The following is a 20,138-nucleotide window of genomic DNA, read 5'->3' on the forward strand; positions in this document are numbered from 1 at the left end:
GCTCCCCAGGCCCCAGCACAGGATCCTCGGGGGGACCAAGGCATGGATTTACTCTCATTTAACACTAACAGTTTCAGCTAACTAAGTTTGGGTTTAAAAACAGTCTGGCAAACACAGTTATAACAAGACATCTTGACTTCGATACTCATCCTGTGAGCCTGGTTATGGCTCCCGGAGACCCACCCCGTGGACGCTGCCGCCTCCCGTCCTTGGCCCGACTCCAGCTCTGGACGAGGAGAACCCTCTCAGGCAGGAGTTTTCCTTGAGAGGCAGCCTGGTCTCCAAACTCGTTTCCCGTGGCACCCCTCTCCTCCCCGCCCCACTCCGACCCCTATTAACATCTCTCGGGATGGGGTTCCCCAGAGCAAACTTCAGGGGGTTCCTGCAGGTGAGATGGGGCAATGGAATGTCCACTGGGGACCTGACCTCAGCTATGACCCTGGGCATGAGAAGGCTCACTCTCTTCCAACTCATCTCCCAGGGCCTCTGCTGGGAGACAACCCTCCTCTCAGTGCCCCAGTGGCCCTGAACAGAGTTCCCAGGTGTTGACGAAAGTAATCTGTAACCAATCTATAAATGAAAATTGAGGTGAGTTTATTCTGAGACAAATATGAGGACCATGTAGCCCGAGGTCTTCCATCCCCAAGGAAGGATGAGTACCCAAGAAGTGGGGTGTACAGAGTGGTTATATACCCTCAAAGAGCATGTTTCACATATGAAGGAAATGTCCCCTTTATAGCAGTGACGAGACTGCTCTGTCAGCACAGCAATGGATGGACACAGCAAGTTGTAGGGCGCTGTCTCAGTGGACACAGCAGGGTGGCAGGTCTGTTGTCTGGAGCTGGGTGATCACAGGATGAGTGCAGCAATTAGTTCCTAGCCTGAGGAGAGATGCTTACCCTTAAGGAAATGCAAATGTCGGGGAAGTTGCACCTTCATCTTAAGGGCATTTGTTCTTGCCTTTGGGACACAGCAAATGCTTAAGCAGATGTACAATGCATGCTCATCGGCCACGCCAGGCCCTTTTGGAAAAACAAAGTCAGGCTGAATTAGGTTTATACCAAATGCTTTCCTCATATACTCCAATCTCCTATTGCTTGCCATTTATTTGTCACAGGTCAAACCTGTCACTTCAGCCAGGCCTGCATTCGGCAAATCATGAAGGTGACAAACATCTCCCAGGACCCCTGACCACCCCCCCCTGCTCACAAGTCTGGCCCTGGGTTTGGAAGGGATGTCAGAAGGCAAATTGTCACCCCTGACCCCCTCCCTGGCCACCTTTGTCCTCAGCCACTGCCTGGCCACGCCCAGTGACAGTTGCAACTGCCATTGGTGGGCAGTTTAGAACTCTGCAGGGCAGGGCAGGGCCAGAGACACCAGCCCACACTGAGGGCCCACCTGCATGGCTTGACCATGGACCCTGCTCAGCTGAGGCCCTCTCATCGCTGCCCACGGGTCAGGTAGGGCCGCTGAGGGACTTGAACGCAGTCATGGGTGTCCAGCTGTCCTTGGATCCTCAGGACACTGTCAGAGGTGTCACCACCAGGGACGAAAGTCCACACCACTGGGAGGATGGCCGGCCTCCTTCCCAACAACCCTGAATAACCTACAGGGACTGTTGCCTCCAAATGAGGCGGACACGGGGGCTTCTTCCACCTGTAATCCAGAGGGACTTTTCACAGCCCCATGAGGTGGCGAGGTCGCTCGCCATGTAGAGGGCACGACACAGTGTCCAGCACCAGACAATGCCCGGTGACCATCCACGTGGCTCACTGAAAGTGTCCAGCTGGAGGCACAGCCGGCTGAGCAGGGCTCTGCTCTCGGGGGACGGGTCTGCCGTGTCCTCCCTGGGGTGAGTGTCGTGTGGAGGCCCCCGGGAGGGACTCTCACCCTTGCCCGTGAGAGAGAACGGCTGCAGCCCCTCCAGGACTGTGGGGGCGCCTGTGCTGACCCCTTGGGTCTGCTCAGAAACCGCTTCATCCCTGCCTGTGGGAAGTAGTGGTTCTGCCTGTGGCCACCCCCTTTGTGGGCCTCGCACCCGGAAGCAGAGAAGGCGTCGCCCTGTATCCCCCACTCCCAGAAGAGACGCGGAGACACTCGCTTCCTGAGCCAGATGGTCACCCATCCTTCTGGGCCCAGGAGGCGGCTGAGAGCTCGGCCCTGAGTCATGCCAGCCAGGACGGAGTCCCGCAGAGGCCGTTCCCGCCCGCCACTTGTGGGGTCTGTCATTCCGGCTCGGCCCTTATTCCACTTGGAAGCCTGGACTTCCCTGCTGGTTTCTGCCCTCCATTCCTGCGCAGCTGGGCCCCTCCGCAAGGAGAACAATTGCAGTCAGTGATGTGACTTGGGAGGTGCTGGCAAGGCCTCCCCCATGGTGTTACTTCCCTGGGAGCTGCCGCAATGCCGGCCCCCACAAGAGCGTGGTGTGCATTGCTCGTCAGCGTGCTCACCACCAACACCGCCACTTCGCCCCCAAGCCTCTCTCTGCACCTGCTTCCTTCTTTTCGCATGTTCCACATGTTTACCAAACAAGGACAGCCTGGCCTCCCAGGGATGGAGGCACAGGCAGCCCCTTGCTAGGCCAGGAATGGAGACCTGGAACCAAGCAGTGCCCCTGGCATGTTCTACTCGTGTCCACCAGCTCTGGGCGCCTTGGGATGTTGACCACAGTGTCACGCTCCGTCTGCCTGCCCCCTCTCACTGTTGCAACCGTGCGGCCAGACTAACCTCGTAAAAAATGCAAGATCAGGAGACACCACTGCTCAAAGCCTCCATGTCGCACAGACACTCACATCTGAACTCGTGTCCTGCTTGGTGGTCCCCAGGCGGGAGACAGGACGTGCAAGCGCTGAGCAGTCAGCTCGTCCCCGGGCGGAGTAACAGATTTGTGGGGTCCACGGCCCACGAAGCACAGAGGCCAGAGGAACCCTTGACCACCTCCCAGTTTGTCCCATTAGTCCCCTTGCTGACCCTCTCCAGGCAGTGGCCCCCAGGATGACGGCACAGGTTTCCCCTGTGGCCGGATCCTTGGATTTTCTGTCGCCTTCTTTCTAATCTTGCCTGTGATTATCCTTGGAACCCGCTGACAAACACTTAATAGCTGTTCCTTTAAACACTGTAAAGGGTAGATTTCCAGCCCCAGGCCACCCTTGGCACTTAGAGTGCCCTCGTATGTTCATTACAACCTTCAACCTTAGAAAGTTGGAGCTTGACAAGCCTCCCTAAATCTGGCCGAGCTGTGGGACAAAGTGGAGCCCGCCTTCCTCTCAGCTGGCCCAGGGGGAATCCGGGCTGCAGCGAAGAATTCAAGCTGCAGGGCACAGATCCAGCAGCTGGAGGACGGTCCATGCACAGGCTAAAGGGAAAAGCCGCCCCTGCCTCCAGGACAGCGCCAGCTGCACGTGGACACGCAGATCGAGGGCAGCAAGCCCCGCGAATGCAGCCTGCTGCCGCCTTTGTGAATAAAGCTTCCTTGGGACACACCCTTGCCTGCGCATCTCCACGGCGTCTCCGGTTGTCCTCACACGACCACAGCAGAGCTGACGAGTTGCAAAGGAGGCTGAAAGTGTTAACTTCTGGCCTTTGTGGAAACAGTCTGCTGACCGCTGACGTAGACCCCAGGTCCATGGCTGCGACAAGGACTGGCAGTCTTCTTGTTTCTGATGATTGCCTGTGCTGCAGACGTGCAGTTCAATGACCCCCCGGCTCCTCCTACCCCAAAAGGGCAGAACTCACTCCCTCTGGTCCAACGACAGACACGCTTCTACAGATGACCTTGCGAGAAGGCAGGATTACGAGAAAGCACAGCTGTGACATCACAGGTGTCTGTTTCCTCGGCTCCCACATGCCGCTAGACAGAAGGGGGCACTGAGAGAGGAGCAGCCTTCCCCACCGTCACAGGCACTGGCCCTCCAGCCTGGTCCCCAGCTAGCACCTGCGACTGTGCCCCAGCATCCCCACCCCAGCCCACCTGGACGACCCCGTCGTGTTGCCCCGCAACAGCTCCAGCCCCGCTTCCCCCTAGCCCCCTTCCCGATAGAGATGATGGAGATGCTGTCATCTAACTGCCTCACTCTTGACAACCCCCAACCCAGAGCAAATGCCTGCCTCCTTGGTCTCTGCCCTGGGTCACCTCCCACCTGCCCAGATGCTATAAGGAGTCACTCCTGAGATGCCTCCTTCTGCCCAGCTCCCCCAGATGTGGGCTGCAGTGAGTAATAAACCCCGAGCTTGCTGGTGACAGGTGTCTCCTGGTGGTCTTTGGCCGTGGCCTTGTTACAGGTGACGCTTTTATCAAAGGTGTCACCACTATACATCCTGGGCAGCCATTTATCCTGTCCCTCGAGTGGCTTTCTCATTTGCAGGCCCCACAGCGATGCCCCACAACTCAGGCCGTTCCTGGGGCTCCCCGGGCCAGGCAACACTTCCCCGAGTCTGAGGCGGAGCCACCGTAGCATTTTGGCTGGGAGACAGTGACCCTCCAGGACAACATTAGGCCTCTTGGACTGACCTCAATGTCACAGACAGAGGGACCGAGGCCTGTGGTGCCTGCACCCACAGGGGCCTCCAGCGAGTCCAGAGCCCATCTCTCAGGGTCACTCAGAGGGAGAGCGCAGGCAGGGTGGGTCTGTCCCTGTCCTCTGCTCAGGTTGGCTCTTTGAGGGAGTCCTAGAAATCTTATCTAGGAAAGGAGATGCCCGAGGGAGTGCCCACCCTGGCCCCTCCCCTTCCCCAGCCAGGGAGTTGCCCCCAGGAACCCCGGCCAGGCCAGCAGATGGTGCTCTGGCTCCGGTTCCCACCGGCCGGCCACGCTGGCACCCTGATGTGGGACTTCTAGTCTCCAGAACTGTAAGCAATCGGTGCCTGCTGTTTATAAGCCAACAGGCTGCGGTGTTCTGTCATAGCAGCGTGGACAGATTACAGTCCTAGAGTGGGACACACGCCTAGAGGGTCACAGGGACGCAGGACCGGCCTGGACCCCCCAGGCCCCTGCTGTAGAATCCTCAGGCCCCCTGCCCCGAGGCTGAGCGATGCCGCTGGGGTCTCCCCACCTGCCTGCCTGTGGGGCTTGCCGAGCAGGCTACTGTGTCCTGTTGCTTTGAGTCAGCGAGGATTCATACTCCCTTCGTAAACTACCGAAAGCTTTAGTCACGCTGGGCGCAACTGGGTGTGGAGAGGCAGATGTGCTCGGGGGGCTGGGTCCCCCCACAGGAATGTCTGGCCCCCCCCATCCACCCCCTCCCTTCCAGCGCCCCGGAAGTCGCCCCTTGGCTCTCTTTCGAGAGACCGAACCCCTCTTTGGGAAGAGGAAAAGGATTGGACCAGCCCTCCCCAGCCCCACAGAGCGCAAAACCGTCAGACGGGGGACGTGTCACCTTGCGACCCTCTGGGCCCACCTAGGACAAGGAAAGGAGGGGAGGCAGCTGGGTGGGGCCTGACGCCAAGGGGACCTGGGCGGGGCTCCGGCGACCTGGCCCCTCCCTTCCACTCCCAGACTGTCGCCCCGCAGGCTAGTGTTGTCCAGCCTGTCCAAGCCGGGTGTTGGATGCCCGTCTGGGACTAAGATGAGCAGAGCTAAGGACAGCGACACTGGCCTCCGCTCCAGGGCATGAGGCGCAAAGACAACATAACCTACATGACCTGCGCCTGCCGAGTGGGAGTGTCATTGAGAAGAGACAGGACCCCTTGCACAATCCCGCCCCCTGTTCTCCCAAGGCGCCTTCTCTGGGGACAGAGGGTCACTCAGCTGCATCTGCATCCTCAATGCCTGGATCCCCTGCCTCTCCCTGCCCCTGTTCCCTCCTGCCCTCACACCCCTTGCACCTGTGCTGGGTTGCCCTACCTCCTGGAGGGCCCCTTTCTTCCTCCTTAGCTAAGCCCCTCTGGAGTATCCCACCGAGTCCTCCCACTGTCGCTGCCTCCCTATCACAGTCCCAGTCCCCGTCCTGGTCACAGTGCCCCATTGCTGTCCTGGCCCTGGCTGTCCCTCCCTAGGCCCCCCAGAGCTGTCTTCTGTCCTGACCCTGCTGTCCAGTCCCCAGCCTGCAGCACAAGGGGGTGCCAGCCTGCTGCTCGGCCTCCTTGCTCTTCTGAGTCAAACCCTCCTGTGGCTTCCTCCCCACTTCAGAGCACCCACCAAGCCTGCGTCCCCCCTGCAAGGCCCTTGGGATCCGACCTGGCCCACTTCCCACCTCGCTGCTCCTCGTCCCTCCCCGTGAGACTCCAGGGATGCAGCCCTATCAGGCTCAGGTGTGTGCATCTCAGGGCCCAGTGCCTGGACCGCCTTGCCTGGCACACAGCAGGTGTTGGTAAATACTTGATGGATAAGTCAACACTAGGGGCTTGTTGTGCCTAAACTGGGAAAGAGGCAGTGGAAGAGCCTCTGGCAAGTTCCCTGTCTGTGGATGGTGGCCCCTCCCCGCTGAGCAGGTCTGGTCTGGCTGTCCCCTCAGCCCGGGCAGCCCGCTGTGCCCAACACTGCCTCCAGCCGGGAGGGCCTGGTATCTCCGATTCCCTAAATGGATCAGTCCTGAAAAGTGACTCGGGGGGCTCCTCCTTGGGGGAAGACACCCTAAGGGGGGCACAAAGGCAGGGAGTGAGGACACAGCAGGCTGGCGAGCCCATGCTCCTCCAGTCCGAGCCCCAAGGACCCAGGGCCTCTGCGAGGGAGGGTTCCCGTGGACCAGCCACACGCATATGCCCAGAGCTGGACCTTGGCTCCCAAGGCTGGAGGCGGAGGGCAGGGCCAGCGGGGAGGGGGCTGGACGTGCCAGCAGCCTCAGAGGTCATGGCCACCTCCTGGAGACTGGACTGCTTTTCCTCACTGTCCCAAGTGTGCTTGGACAGGTGGGGGCGGAGGGTCTGGCTCTCCAGGGTCACTCACAGCTCAGGGCTCTCTTCCAAGGTGCCACCTCTTCACAGTGACACAGGAATGCCTGCTTTTCAGGAAGCCCTTCCCTACGCACGGTGTTAGAATTGGGGGCCGGACTTCGTGCCCCACGGTTTCTGTGGGTGCTGGAAGGAGAAAGATGCAGGGCGGGGGTCTCTGACATGGTGTCCCTCCCTCCCCGTAACGGCTCCTACGGCAGCACCACAGAATCCCCAGGACCCGTCGGGGGCAGAGGAGTGATGTGGTCAGACGTGAGGCAGGGAGTGGGCGGGGCTGGAGGGGGCTTGGGCTCCGGGTCCAGTCTGGTCAGTGACAGCCCTGCTCCTGCCTCGGTTTCTGAGTTTCTGAGCAGGAAGGGTGCTTCCTTTTGGGGCCTGTTTCCAGACTTTGATTTCTTGAGGAAAATCCTGGTGACTAGCCAAGTGTGGAGAACACTGACGGAGGCCACAAAAGGCTGGAGACTGTGGGTGGCTGCAGGGAGATGTGAAGTGGGAGGAGAAGGGGCTCTCCCATCCCGGGTTACGGAGGGGACCTCTTTGATCCTCTTTAGGAGCCCAAGTTAAAAAAGTTTTTTAGAGGAATTCCTTTAAAGTTATTTAGTGGCTATGTCTTGTTAAATGTGACACCCTGCAGCCCTGGGATCTGTTTCGGTTACATTTGCAATGGTTTTAATGGCTTGAAGAGACATCCTGAAACTTCCAGTAGATTTTGGTGTCTAATCATAATCTACAGGTGACAGAAAAAATAATGTCTTGATTTTCTTTAACATCTCTCCCCAATACTTGCCCTGGTGCTCAGAGGGTCCCTCCTTTCCTGAGCATCTTAATGGGTGGAGGCTAGAGGTTGGAGGTCAACCTGGGTCACGCCGCATCATCATCGAGCTTGAGGGCTGGGGTGCTGGGACACACTGACAAAGGACTACCACCTGAGAGGCTGGCATCGCCTGAGGGCAGGCATAGCAGAGCTTTGGAGAAAAGATCCGTATGGTGGTGCTCCTTTAACTTCGTGGTTCAATTCTACTTGCTGAGGGATAGCCCCATCCCCGGGACCCATAAACTGTCAGAGACAGCATCAAATCACGCTAAGATGAAGGGGTTGTTTCTGGTGGACGCTGTGGAGGAAGGGAGTGAGTTTTGCATCGGGGGGACTCAGGACTCCCCGGGCAGCATGCTGTAGGGCCGTGCGCGGGCCCCTCCTGCCGTGCTCTCCTCAGCTGCCTCCCCCCAGGCGCCCAGGTTGGGTCACCACACACAGGAGAGCCCCACATCCATCCCTGGAAAGGCCGGGGCATGGCGAGGACGGCCCCGACCTCTTCCTGGAACTCCATGGCCATGGAAGAGTAGCCGACAGCATCCTGGCAGCAGCTGGCGTTGGCCGTGTGAGAATCAGGCTGTCTGATGGTGACCACCCTCTGGATGGTGGGGCAGGCCAAATTTGTCCATTGGGCCACGAGCTTGGCCAAGAAGGCCACGTGCAGTGGGAGGAAACAGACCGTGAAGGTGGCCAGGTTGGCCGCCACCATGCAGAGGGCCTTGAGATGTGGGCTGTGGCTTGGGGCAGCGCCTGTGTTCCCTCACGGAGGAGATGCCCGAGCACCTGCCCCACACAGAAGCTCAGGATGAGCTGTGGGAGGAAGAGGAGCTGGGAGAAGCCCTGCCTGAAGGGTGGGGCTCTACCCGAAGCAGAAGCTGTCTGCTTGTGCAGCCAGGATGTGGACAGGGCCACCGCCCTGAGGACCAGAAGGTGGGGGCGGCCTGCAGAGGAAGGTGCAAGGCGGAGCCGCGGTCCCCAGCGATGGCTGGGATGAGGCACATGCTCACGGAGGTGCTGAGGTAGTAGGAGCTCTTCGAGACCTGCACGGGCGCCCTCCAGTGTGCTGGACCCCCAGCACGCTCAGCAGCAGCAGGCAGTCGGCCGCCACCAGGTTGGCCATGTAGATGCGGTCCTCCGTCCACCTGCGCAGGCAGCAGCAGAAGACGCAGGGTGCCAGGCCGTTGAGTTGCAGGCCCAGCACCAGGATGAGGCCGATGGAGCCACTGGTCACCACCTGTGACAGGACACTCCTGTCCATGCTGCAGCTGTTCGAGCTGTTCCTGGGGGCAGCGGCCACAGACACAGTGGCTCAAGCCTGAGACGGGGTGGAAGATGGTGGGAGCCTCTGCCAGATGGGAATGACAGGTGAACAGACGGGCCAGGTGAGCTTCAGCCGGGGGCTGGGAGGGAAATGCTGCAGCCCCTCTCTCTGCTCTCCTCCTCCCCACTAACCTTTCTCTCCCCCCCTTTCTCCTCCCACTTCCTGGGCCAGCCCGAACAGCATGGCACGGTCATGGTGCCCTCTCCCCTAACCCGAGGGGGCTCCACCGAGGCCCCCTCCAGACTGTGGATCCGCCACCTCCCCTGCCCCGCTCAGTGTGATGAGGAACCCCATGCCTTGGCCTGGTGCCTGGACCTGGGCCAGTGGCATCCTGCCAGACAAGGGGCTCTGTGAGGGGCTTTTCTCTGAGCCCACAGCCAGGACCTTCTCGGGGTCTGCACCTTGGCCCAGTTATCTGTCCCCCTAGGCCATGTGGCCCTGCGAACGGGGCCCCCAGACTCCTCTGGCAGGCAGAGCTGGCCCACGGTCCTTCCTCGAGAACCCAGGACCCCCACCCACTCTCAGGTCCCCCTCTGAGGGACCAGAAGGGGTCTGCAGAGGAGGGAGCCCCCCCACCAACCTAATCAGGAGAGCGTGAGGGGCCTGGTACCTCTGTGGTCTGTCTGTCTCCCCAGGCTCCTGTTGGTCTCTCTGCGTCTCACTGTCTCTGTGTGTCTCCCTCACCCCAAGCTTCTCCCGCTCTGCCCTCTTCCTGCTCACTGTCCTCGTCTTTCTTGGGTTTTCTCCCTTTCTCACTCCTCCGTTTATCGTCTTTCTCCCTCTCATCTCCGGCTCCCTCTACCCGGTCCCCCCATTTTTCTCCCTCCCATCTCTATCACTGTCCCCCCAGTCTCTCGCTGTCTCCCCCCTCCATCTCCCTTTGCCTTTTTTTCTCCCAGACGGTCCCCCCAACCCTGTCTCTCCCTCCACCTCCCCATCTATCTCCCATTCTCCTCTCATCTCTCACTTGTTTTCTGTTCCAGAGACTGTCTCTGTCTCACAGGGGCTCCTCCCATCTCCTGACCCCTTGCAGACCCTTGTGCCACCTGTCTGACTCAGAAGCTGACTGTCCCTCTGTCCCCACCCTACGCCTGCTTGGTCTCAGAGCTCAGAACCAGCTGCCCACTCTCAGGCGTGGCCCTGGCCTAGGACAGATGAGGCCGGATGAGGACCAGCCGGCCGTCCTGGGAGCCCTCCATGGTGACCAGCAGATGAGCACTGGACAGGCCCGGGAACCCCCTGCATGCACACCTCCACCTCAGAGGGGCTTCGGGGACCCATCCTAATGCAGGGGTGTGTTCCTGCCTGAGCCATGGGTGGCCCCACCCTCAGCATCCCCAGGGGGATGGCAGGCGTAAGTGAGGGGTCTGGGCTGGGGGCTGCTGCCTGAGGGTCCGCTGGGCTGAGGGTCTGCTCTCCCTCGGGCAACAGGGAACACCAGCAGGACTGACCTTGGGAAGCTGGCCAGGCTGACCTGCAGGAGGAAGGAAGCCAGAGAAAACCGGCTTGTCCCTGGGCTGAGGAAGACCTGGAGGAGAGAGGGGCACGAGCGTTGTACTTCCTCCCCGTGAACGCCTGTGAAGCTGCGAGGAGCAGGGCAATGCCCAGGTGTCCTGGGGACACGGTGAGGAACAGTCTGTCGCACAGACCTGGGGCTGGGGTGGGAGCATCAGGTACTGTGGGGGTGGCAGGGCTCTGAAAGGGGCTGGCAGCCTCTCTATAAGAAGTATGTGCTTCCACCCCCTGCCAGCGCCCCCCCTCAAGAGGATCTCTTGGTGGTCAGTGTCATTTCCGCCCTCCTCTGTGCTCTCACAGGGGCTGGGGCTGGGCGACGCCCTTGCTGCAGGGGACAGGATGCAGACAGCCCCAGAGAGATAGGAGGCGAATGCACGCTTTCCCAGGTGGGTTCCAGTGTGGTCAGCCTGTGCTGGCCATTATCTAGATGTTCACTTTGGGGATGTGGGCAGCTGTTTCCTGAAGTGCTGGCCTTGGGGTTGGCCGGACTCTGCGTTCCAGCAGCCCCTCCCTGGGAGCAGGGCCGGCCCTGATGCCAGGTTCCTGAAGCAACCCCTGTCCTGCAGCTGCACGGGGCTGACCCCACTTCCCCAGACCCCCAGCACCTCCCTTCTTGCTTTCTCCACTCTCTCTGACCGCTACACCCTGCCGCACAGAAGACTGGAGGTTCTTAGGAAGGATTCCCCTGAGGGCCCGCAGACCATGGGACAGCAGGCACACAGGCAGGTGGGTCCCCGAGATAGGGGAGCTGGGGGGCAGCTCTGCCCACCCACGGCAGCACTGCAGCCCTTCCCTCCTCAGCTGTCTTCTCCCTGCGACCAGCTGCGGCCAGGCTTGACCCTGGCAGGAAGAGGAATTGGCTTCACGGAGAAGCCAACTGCTCCAGAGGAAAGACCCAGAGATGCTTCCTCAGCCCCCAGGGGGCCCACCACCCCAGCTGCCCCAGCCTGGTCCGCCCATCAAGGTGCAGAGACCACAAACACTGCCCAAGGATCTTCACAAGGAAGGAAGGAAAGATCAGAATGAAGGAAAAGGAGAAAATCAGAGGAACGGACTGACTGGTGGGGGGGCGGCCGAGAGGACTTGAGAACAGCTGCGAGCAACTGGAATAAATAATCCCCAGCAATAAAAAGGCAGCCCCACTGACCACCCCCGCTGACCATGTCCGCTGACCACCCCCGCTGACCACCCAGAAGCCCTGCTGACCGGCCCCGCTGACCACCTGGCAGCCCCGAGGGATAGCAAAATCTTGACATTTTGGAAAGAACTGGACAAAACGAGTCCATACCACGTGTCTCCGTTTATATAAGACTCTAGAAAGTGCAAACTAAGCTGTAGGGACAGCAACTCCGTGGGGGCTTGAGGGAGGCGGCGGGGTGACGACAGTGGCAGCAGCCCCACAGACACATCCACACGCTGAACGGTACCCTCTGAATATGTGCAATTCACTGTGCATCAGTTATGTCTCGATAAAGTCGTTGAACCAGATGAAAAGGAAAACCCCCAGAGAGCTTCGAGGAGATGGGGCAGCTGTGGAGTGAGAAGGGGACGCTACTTTTAAAAAGGAATTACCCAGGGGGTCAGCCCGAAGGCACAGTGGTTAAGTGCACACATTCTGCTTCTCGGCGGCCTGGGGTTCGCCAGGTCAGATCCCGGGTGCAAACATGACACCGCTTGGCAAAAGCCATGCTGTGGTAGGTGTCCTACATATACAGTAGAGGAAGGTGGGCATGGATGTTAGCTCAGGGCCAGTCTTCCTCAGCAAAAAGAGGAAGATTGGCAGTAGTTAGCTCAGGGCTAACCTTCCTCAAAAAAAAAAAAAAAAGAAAAGAAAAGAAAAGAAAAGAAAGAAAAAAGGAATTACCCAAAACCAAGAAAGAGCTCCTGAATAATTACTGAGAGAAAATTCAATGAAAGGGTTGTGAAATAAAGATGCACTATCCCCAGCAGACATAGACAACAGGAAATAAAAATAAAGACGGGAAGCAGGAGGTCAGTCTGAGACCTCTGACTTCCGACTCACGGAGTCCCAGGAAGAGAGGAGTCGGCGGAAGAAATGGCCGGAGGAGAACATGCTCGTTTCTAGAACTGAGGGCTCTGGGCCTCAGATCGGAGGAGTGCATCGTGTCCCCAGACCAAGTGCCTCCTTGTGCAGTGTCAATGCTTGAAGGACAAAGAAAACATCCTAGGTGCTCCCAGAGCAGAAAAGCCAGACGACACACAGACTCTTCGGAATCGAGGGCCGGGGGGCCGGGGGACTGGCCAGCAGCACCTTCAGCTTCTGTTTGAAAATTGTCGGCCGGGCGCTTAGATTTTGCCTCAAGCCCAACTCTCTGATTGGAAGCAGCTTGTGCTGGGAGCTCTCTGGGTCCCTCCCGGGCCTGGTCTGTACTCTGCAGCCACCACACCTGTCCGCTCCTGGGGGACTGCAGATGGCCCCACTTCCTGGGAGGTGCCTCACCTCCAGCTGACCGCACACGTGCCCTCTGGCTGTTCCCAAGTGGTCTGGGTTGCTAAGCTCTCACCAGCCTACCCCCTTCTAGACCCTCTCCAGGGTGACTGTGGTCCCATCTAGAACAGTTTCCCTAACCCAATAAAATGTCCCTAGCAGAGAGAGAATGAGCTTGTATCCTCCCATATTCTCAGCCCTGTACTCCTGTTGATGCAGCCTCAAGATGAATCGCTTTTCTTTCAGATGCCTCTTCCTTGTCAACTCCTGGTGAGCCCGGTCCTGATCAGTGTGCCAGGCTGCTCCTAAGCCCTCTGGGGGGTCTGTGGACAGTCTCCTGCTAGGAAGAGGCTCTTCCACTTGGCTTGGCCTGGCCCAGAGGTAACACTCTGGTGTAGGATGCTCAGAGCCTAGGGGTCGTGATCAGGGTTCAGAAGTCAGTTCTTGGGATGCTTGACAACGTCCGTGCTTTCACCTCAGCTCCTTTTCTCGTTGTTTCTTGGGGAGTTCCGTGAAAGTCTAGCTACTGCCATCTTGCTGGGAGCCAGGAGGGAGAGGGGCTGTGTGCACCCCCTCTCAGCCACAGCCTGGGGAGGAGCAGCACCCCAGTGGGCCAGTGAGGGGGCAGGAGTGCCCCTGGAGTCTGTGCATCCTTCAGGAGGCCGGAGGGTCCTTGGAGAGCTGGGGGCTTCCTCCACCACCGGGCCCACCAGCACCCTCATCAGGAGACCCTGCGGAGGCTCCCAGGAGGGCCAGCCTCTCCCCTCCTGCTGCTCTCCCTTCCTCCACCCCGGTGAGGACAGCCCTGACCTGTGCGGAGCTCACAGCACTCTGCACCTCTGAGCCCAGAGGGAGCCTCAGAATCCCTCTTAACACAGAGCTCTAGGAAGCTACTACCACTGGGCCAGAGTTAACCTTTTGGTCTAAAGCTCTTTTCTATTGTTGGTCTACACTGGCTACCTGGGTGCCCCCTCTTCTCTGTCCCACAGTGCTCGGGGGCGGTTAGAGCTGAGTCCCAGGCCATATTCTGTCTGTCTCCCTGGATCCCCATTCTGGCCAAGATCAGGACTAGACGTCTACACTCAGCCCGGCTCCACTGGTCAGTCCAAGGTGAGAATCATTCCGTGGACTCCTTGGTCCCTTGGAAAACGAAAATCCTGGACCGTCAGGGTGGTAGAAGGGCTGGAAACTGTCAGCTTCGCGATGCCCCCAGAAGGGCATTTCAGATGGTGGGGCTGGAGGACCAGAGTGGAGTGCAGACGCGTGGGGAGCACTGGATGGGGTGAGGGGTGTGGGGAGTCGTGGGGAGTGAAGTGTGTGGGGCGTCGTGGGGAGACAGGATGGGGTTAGGGGTTTGCAGTCGTGGGGAGAGTGGACGGGGTGAGGGGGTGGGGCTGGTTGCGGGGCAGGTGCCTGTGTCTGGGGGCACAGGAGGGTCCCAAGGCTGGGGAGGGAAGCGGGCTGGAGGGAGGAGAGAGTGCAGGCCTGCCTCCAGGGGTCAGCCTACAGCTCTCAGGCCCGCATCCTCACTCAGTCTGGGGCCTGGATCTAGGGGGCTCCCCTGGGTTGGGGGGGCGGTGGAGGGGTACGAGACGGTCAGGCAGCGTGAGCCCTGATGGAGTGTGGAGGAGGGGCGTGGGGCAGACCCCCAGGACCTGGGCACTGCATGAGGCAAAGGATGGGGCTCTGGACACTGGCCACAGTGATTCCTGACTTTGGCCCGTGACAGAGTATCAAAGTGCTGGAAAGGTCCGGCTCAGCTGAAGGTGGGTGCCCTGAAGGGAGAGGATGGGACAGTGCTGGGGGGACCGGGCTGCTGGGCCCCTGCCCCTGTCCCGCCCCTGCACCCTGGGCTCCCCGTGGGCTCTGTGTTCCCCCTCCTCCCAGAAGCCTGCGGCAGGGCTGCTTCCAGCAGTGGGCAGAAGCCCTGGGGAGGCCCAGGTGCTGCCCAGGCCAGGGGCGCCGCCTGACTGAGGGGAAGGTGAGGCCTCCAGAGCCCCCAAGGAATGCAGGCCCTCAGCTCAACCACCTGCCAACCCACAGCAAGCTCCCAGGAGCCCCTCAGGCCCTCCGCCATGGTGGGCAGGCCCAGGATTGATGGTGTGAGCTCTCCTTCAAAAGTCTGAGCCTCAGCACAGGACAGCAACACACTACAGGGAGCACGGACCTCCCGAGGGTGGACACTCCTGAGTGGGGTCCCCCCCAAGCATGGCTCCCCCCCGAGCATGGATCCCCGCAAGTATGGACCCCCTGAGTATGGACCCTTTGGAGCGAGGTTCCCCTGAGCCGGGGCCCTCAGGGCATAAGCCCCACACCCATGAGGCCGGCCCTGCCAGGACGTTGCTGCCATTCTCACTCCAGTGACACAGCCGGGAGGGAGGGCAAGGCAGTTGTTGGTGCCCGAGGAGACATGGGTGGGAGGAGACAGACTTGGGTTTGAGCCCAGGCCGCCTTGGACCAGCACCCACAGGGGGCCTCTGGAATGCGCCAGTTGTTGGTTCCAACTTGAGTTTGGATGCCTGGCCCCAGGCAGGGAGGCACAGAGAGGTGGGCGCAGCACAAACCAGTCTGGGTGCCCACACTTCCGCCTGCTGGGCACCCAACCCCTGCCTCCACTGGTCAGGGCCTCCAGCTTCTCTGAAGGAAGCACGAGGGGACATGTTCCCTTGACAGACCCTGGCCACCTCCTCACTGTCCCCACACCCCTACCCTGGTGCAGCTGCACAGCCCCCACGAGGCTCGAGGGGTCCTGGCCCTGCGTGGCAGGAGGAAACCAGCATGTGGCCTTTAGCGCGGCCCTCCCAGGAGCTGCACATGGCCCCCACCAGACCTCCAGATGGCTGGGGGTGGGGCGGGGCGACAGGCAGGTGGCAGGGCTCAGGAAAGCCCCCAAGTGGACAGCCCTAGAGACTCATCTGGGAAGATGCTCCTCCCCCTCCCTCCTCCCACCATGCGAGCACTGGGGGGGCACACACACACACAGACACACACACACACACACACACACACACACACACACACGGCCCTGTCAGGGCCAGCCCTGGTGGAGTGCTTTATTCCAGCCCTGGTGGGGCGGCCGCAGAAAGCTGGCCATCAAGGCCTCAAAGCACTTAGCACGCACTCACCCCCTAGTGGCCAGATGCACTAGGCTCTGGGCACGGCAGGCGGGCAGCTCATCCCAGGGCCCCTGGGAGTGGTGGCCTTACTCAGGCTTCTCCTCTTGCCCTTGTCCCCATCCCTCTCGCAGCCCAGGGGTGGGATGTCACCTCCCCAATATCTGTGCCTGGGTCATCCCTGCCCTCCCCGGGTCTCCTGGAGAGTGCCCACAGCCCACGGCAAGTTCAGGGCTGATGCTGGGGCTCCTTGCTGCTGGGCACAGGTTCCCCCAGCAGGCAGCACCTTCCGGAGAGCTCGGGACCTGGCCCACCGTGCTCATGGCTTGTCTCCTAGGCCAGGGTCACACACAGAGACTCCTGGCTCTTGTGGACCTTGGCAGTGGGGAGCCCGGGCAGTGCCGACGCCTCCTGGAACTCCTTGGCCATGTAGTAGTAGCAGATGGCGTCCAGGCAGCAGTTGCCGTCCGAGAGCCTACTGGTGATGTAGAGGGCCCGGCGGATGACGCAGGCGGGCAGACTCGTGGCCATGTACACCGTCAGCATCACGTGCAAGGGCAGGAAGCAGACCACAAACACAACCAGGTTCGCCCAAACCATGCGGGCGGCCTTCTGGCTGGCCTCCACCTGGCCCAAGTCAGCGGTCGGCCTCCGGCCCAGGGCGGTCACCACCTGCAGAGAGCAGAAGACCAGCACAACCAGCGGCGGGTAGAAGCCCAGCAGCGAGAAGACCGCAGTGTTGTAGTTTTGCTTGGAGAGGCTGGTGAAGCAGAAGCCGCCCTCCTGCATCCCCAGGATCCAGCGAAGCACCAGGGAGCCAACCACCAGCACCCAGAGCACCAGGCACACGGCCATGGCCTGCCGCGGGGAGCGGAGCCCGCGGACATGCATTGGGTGCCGCACGGCCAGGTAGCGGTCCACGGCGATGGCCATGATCAGGCTGATGCTCATGTACCTGTTGGCCAGATAAATGCCCTGGGAGAGCTGGCAGAACGGCGTGTCCTTGGTGGTGCTGTACTTCAGGGAGTACAGCACGAACGGCAGGGTGCAGAGCAGGCAGAGGTCGGCCACGGCCAGGTTGGCCATGTAGACGCGGGTCTCCGTCCACTGCTGCATGCGGCAGCACAGCACCCAGAGCGCCAGGCTGTTGAGCAGCAGGCCCAGCACCAGCACCACGCCCGTGTAGGTATAGAAGATGCTCATAGCCGCCTGGGGCCAGGTGAGCTCGTTGGAGCTGCAGTTGCTGTTGTTCATGGTCCTGGGGCTGCAGGAGGGGAGCAGGGGTGAGGAGGGCAGGCAGGGACCGGGGTGCCCTGGGGCTGGCAAGGCCCCGCCCATCTCTGGCCGGGGGTGCAGGAGGTGAGCCTTCACCCCACATCCAGAAGCCCCAAACTCATCTTCCCAAAGAAATCATAGCAATCTTAAGGAGCTCCGAGGCACCCTCCAGTCCAAACCCCCGCCCACCCGACAGGTGGGGAAACTGAGGCCGTAAGAGGCTGAGCAGGCCCAAGTTTGCACAGGGAGCCAGCCCAGGGCTGGAACCAGATCCCCTTTCCCTCTCTCCAGCCCTGCTGCTGGGCAGGAAGGAAGGCAGGAGGAGCTCACTGGCCACCTCCAGGCCCAGCCGAGCTGACTGTCAGCTCTGGGATCCCGAGGGGCCTCTCAGTCCGCCAGCTCTCCGGTCAGAGCCAGGGCGGCCCACTGCCCCTCCACCCCTCCGCACACCTGGCTGCCAGAGGCACCTGCTCTTGACCCACACCTGCACCTCAGCAGGGTGGTCAGCAGCTACCCTACCTGGTCGTTCCTGGCAGCAGAGGTCCAGGACAGCAGAGGCTGTGGCTCAGGGCTGCTTCCCAGAAGACTCCAGAACTCTGGTCTCCCTCCTCCCTCCTTCCCTCCCTCCTTCCTGTGCTGAGAGTTGCCCATCATCCTCTTCCTGAGGGAACAGTGGCCTGAAGGGACCTCCCCAGGCACCACCCTCTCTCTCTCCCTCCCTCCCAGTGCCCGCCTACCCCTGTCCCGTGCCCTGAGGTCCCACTTGGACTTGCCTGAGGCCCCATCCCAAGTCCCATCTGGGGTCAGGAGTGCCCCCTTGAGCTCCCTGTGCAGAGCCACGAGGGCAGCCCTGGCCCTCCAGGCCCAGACCAGAGGCTCAGAGCTGGCCTCAGGGTGGCACTGGGTGTCCTCCACCCTGTCATCATCAGGAGCGCCTGCATGGCCTCGCCCTCCACCGTCAATGCCACTCTCTTACTCCCCTGGACGCGCTCCATGACACAGCCCAGGAGGGCTGGGACAAGCCTGCCAGGGCCGGGGTGGACGTGGTCAGGGGTCTGACATCCAGGGTGTGGCACATGATGTGCTGGGCAAACCTGGGTTTTGCCATCATAAGGGGGTGCTGGTGTGACACATGTGGAATCAGGAGCATTGCATGAGTGGCCAGCAGGCCAAGCGTCTGGCACAGGGCACGTACCTGTCACATGCCCCATGCCCCGACTTTGGTTCCTCTGGCTGGAGGGGCCTGGAGGGGTGAGTGGGAGTGCCCTGCCTTCCCCAGTGAGTGCCGGGCACTCTGGGGACTCCCCGTCCCTTAGGTGTGATTCGGAAGGGGGCTCAGTCCACCCAGGAGGGCTCAGAGCCAGGCCTCTCTGCTTCTGCTCCCCCTGCCCCTTCCCCACACAGGAAGGGAAGAAATATCCAGAATCAAGCTCTTGCAGAGTCATTAGGCTCATTTCCTCAGCAGCGGCCCCCTGGGAACCTCCAGGCCACAGTCCATCAGGGAAGCAGGAGTGCCCGCTTCAGCCAGAAACAGGAATATTCCACCAAATCATCCCATCCCAGCTCTTGTGAGTTTTAATGGCTCATTTGCCAGCAATTAAAGCTTCACGAATGCTTTCCGTGGTGGGAAATGTCTACACACCCCTCAGGATTCTCTCTCTTTGTTTTTGAAAGATTCTGCTTGTTCTCTCCCCGTTCTGTGAGTGACCCCTCCCTCTGCCCAGGCTCTGAGGCCTCATAGACCATGAGCCCGGCCAGGCTCCGCAGACTCCCTCAGAACCCGCCGAAACCAACGGCTGGCTCTTCCCTTCCCGTCCGCCCTGCCCTCCTGACACGGCCACAGGCCCCCGGGAAACACCTGCAACCTGCCAGACCCGCCCTGCGTGGTCCCCGCACCAGCCCAGAACCCTCAGGACCTGCTGGGACTGTCCCGAGATTCTGTGGGGTCAGCCGCTACAGGGGGTCCTCTGTGTCATCGGCATTGTCCCGTCTCCCTACCTGAGCCAGGCCTAGGTCCAGCCCCTTACTACTCCGGCCAGTGGTGCCTGCAGCCGTGGACAATGGCTGCCCCTTCCAGACTACCCGCAGCCCAGGGCACTTCTGGCCAGGGAGGTGGGCCTGGCCACCACCTCTGATGCCCACCACCCTGGATGGCTGAACAGGGGTCCCTCGTCATACATGTCCAGTAGTTTGTGTGGGAAAGTGAAAAAGTCTAATTGCAGTCTTTAAATTTTCCCTTTTATAGTAAACTAACTGTCAGGGAGAAGGACACAAATTTTGCAAGAATTTGGGTGCACAATGAAACTTGGAAGATGTGCCCTGCTCCTGGGGCCCTCATCTCTGTCCTTTGGGGTGACCCCCAAAAAAGCTTGGGAAGGCGAGGCCCAGGGTTCAGCCCAAATGGTGCGGGATCCCTGGAAGCCATTGCAGCCAGCACGAGTCCCTGCCTGTGCCCAGCCCCAGATGGGGATCCATCAGGACAGGGGCCGCAGCTGGCCTGCTGCTCAGATATGCAGGCCCGTCACCTCCAACAGACACCCTGTGGCGGCCTGGGCCCCCCACAGTACAGCAAGTGCTCAGAGTGCTCAGCTTCCAGGGCACCCCCCATTTCCTGCTGGGGGCGGCTGTCGTAGGGGGAGACGACACAGCAGCACCTCTGGGGCGCCGCTTCTTCCTCCAGGGTGAGATCAGTTGGCTCCCCACACGGGGAGTAGACAGCTGCCCTTGATCTGCACTGAGATATCTTCGCAACCACTAGGAGAG

General features: G+C 60.6%; 1 protein-coding gene and 1 long non-coding RNA gene across 9 annotated transcripts in view; one reads left to right on the forward strand and one right to left on the reverse strand.

Moving 5' to 3' along the window:
- The first annotated feature begins 8,659 nt into the window (after positions 1-8,659).
- On the forward strand, positions 8,660-13,237 carry LOC139041024 (uncharacterized). 2 transcript variants are annotated; one of them, XR_011495472.1, is made up of 4 exons: positions 8,721-9,084; positions 10,129-10,316; positions 10,455-10,647; positions 10,839-12,347. It is a non-coding gene; the product is annotated as an uncharacterized lncRNA (long non-coding RNA). The 2 variants fall into 2 exon arrangements; XR_011495471.1 differs by lacking the exon at positions 10,129-10,316 and having other exon boundaries at positions 8,660-9,084; positions 10,839-13,237.
- Positions 13,238-16,018: 2,781 nt separating this feature from the next.
- Positions 16,019-20,138, reverse strand: part of GPR35 (G protein-coupled receptor 35) — a 29,370-nt gene continuing 25,250 nt past the window's right edge. For 6 of the 7 annotated variants that reach the window (XM_070489233.1, XM_070489234.1, XM_014842863.3 and 3 more), the window contains one exon: positions 16,019-17,364. In XM_070489233.1, coding sequence (XP_070345334.1) covers positions 16,434-17,354 — 921 coding nt within the window. In that variant the 5' untranslated portion in view covers positions 17,355-17,364 and the 3' untranslated portion in view covers positions 16,019-16,433. Of the gene's footprint in view, positions 17,365-19,594; positions 20,130-20,138 lie in introns of those variants that run through there. The other variant, XR_011495470.1, reaches the window with a different exon arrangement.

This window comes from Equus asinus, chromosome 19 (assembly GCF_041296235.1).
Source record: "Equus asinus isolate D_3611 breed Donkey chromosome 19, EquAss-T2T_v2, whole genome shotgun sequence".
Taxonomy (NCBI): domain Eukaryota; kingdom Metazoa; phylum Chordata; class Mammalia; order Perissodactyla; family Equidae; genus Equus; species Equus asinus.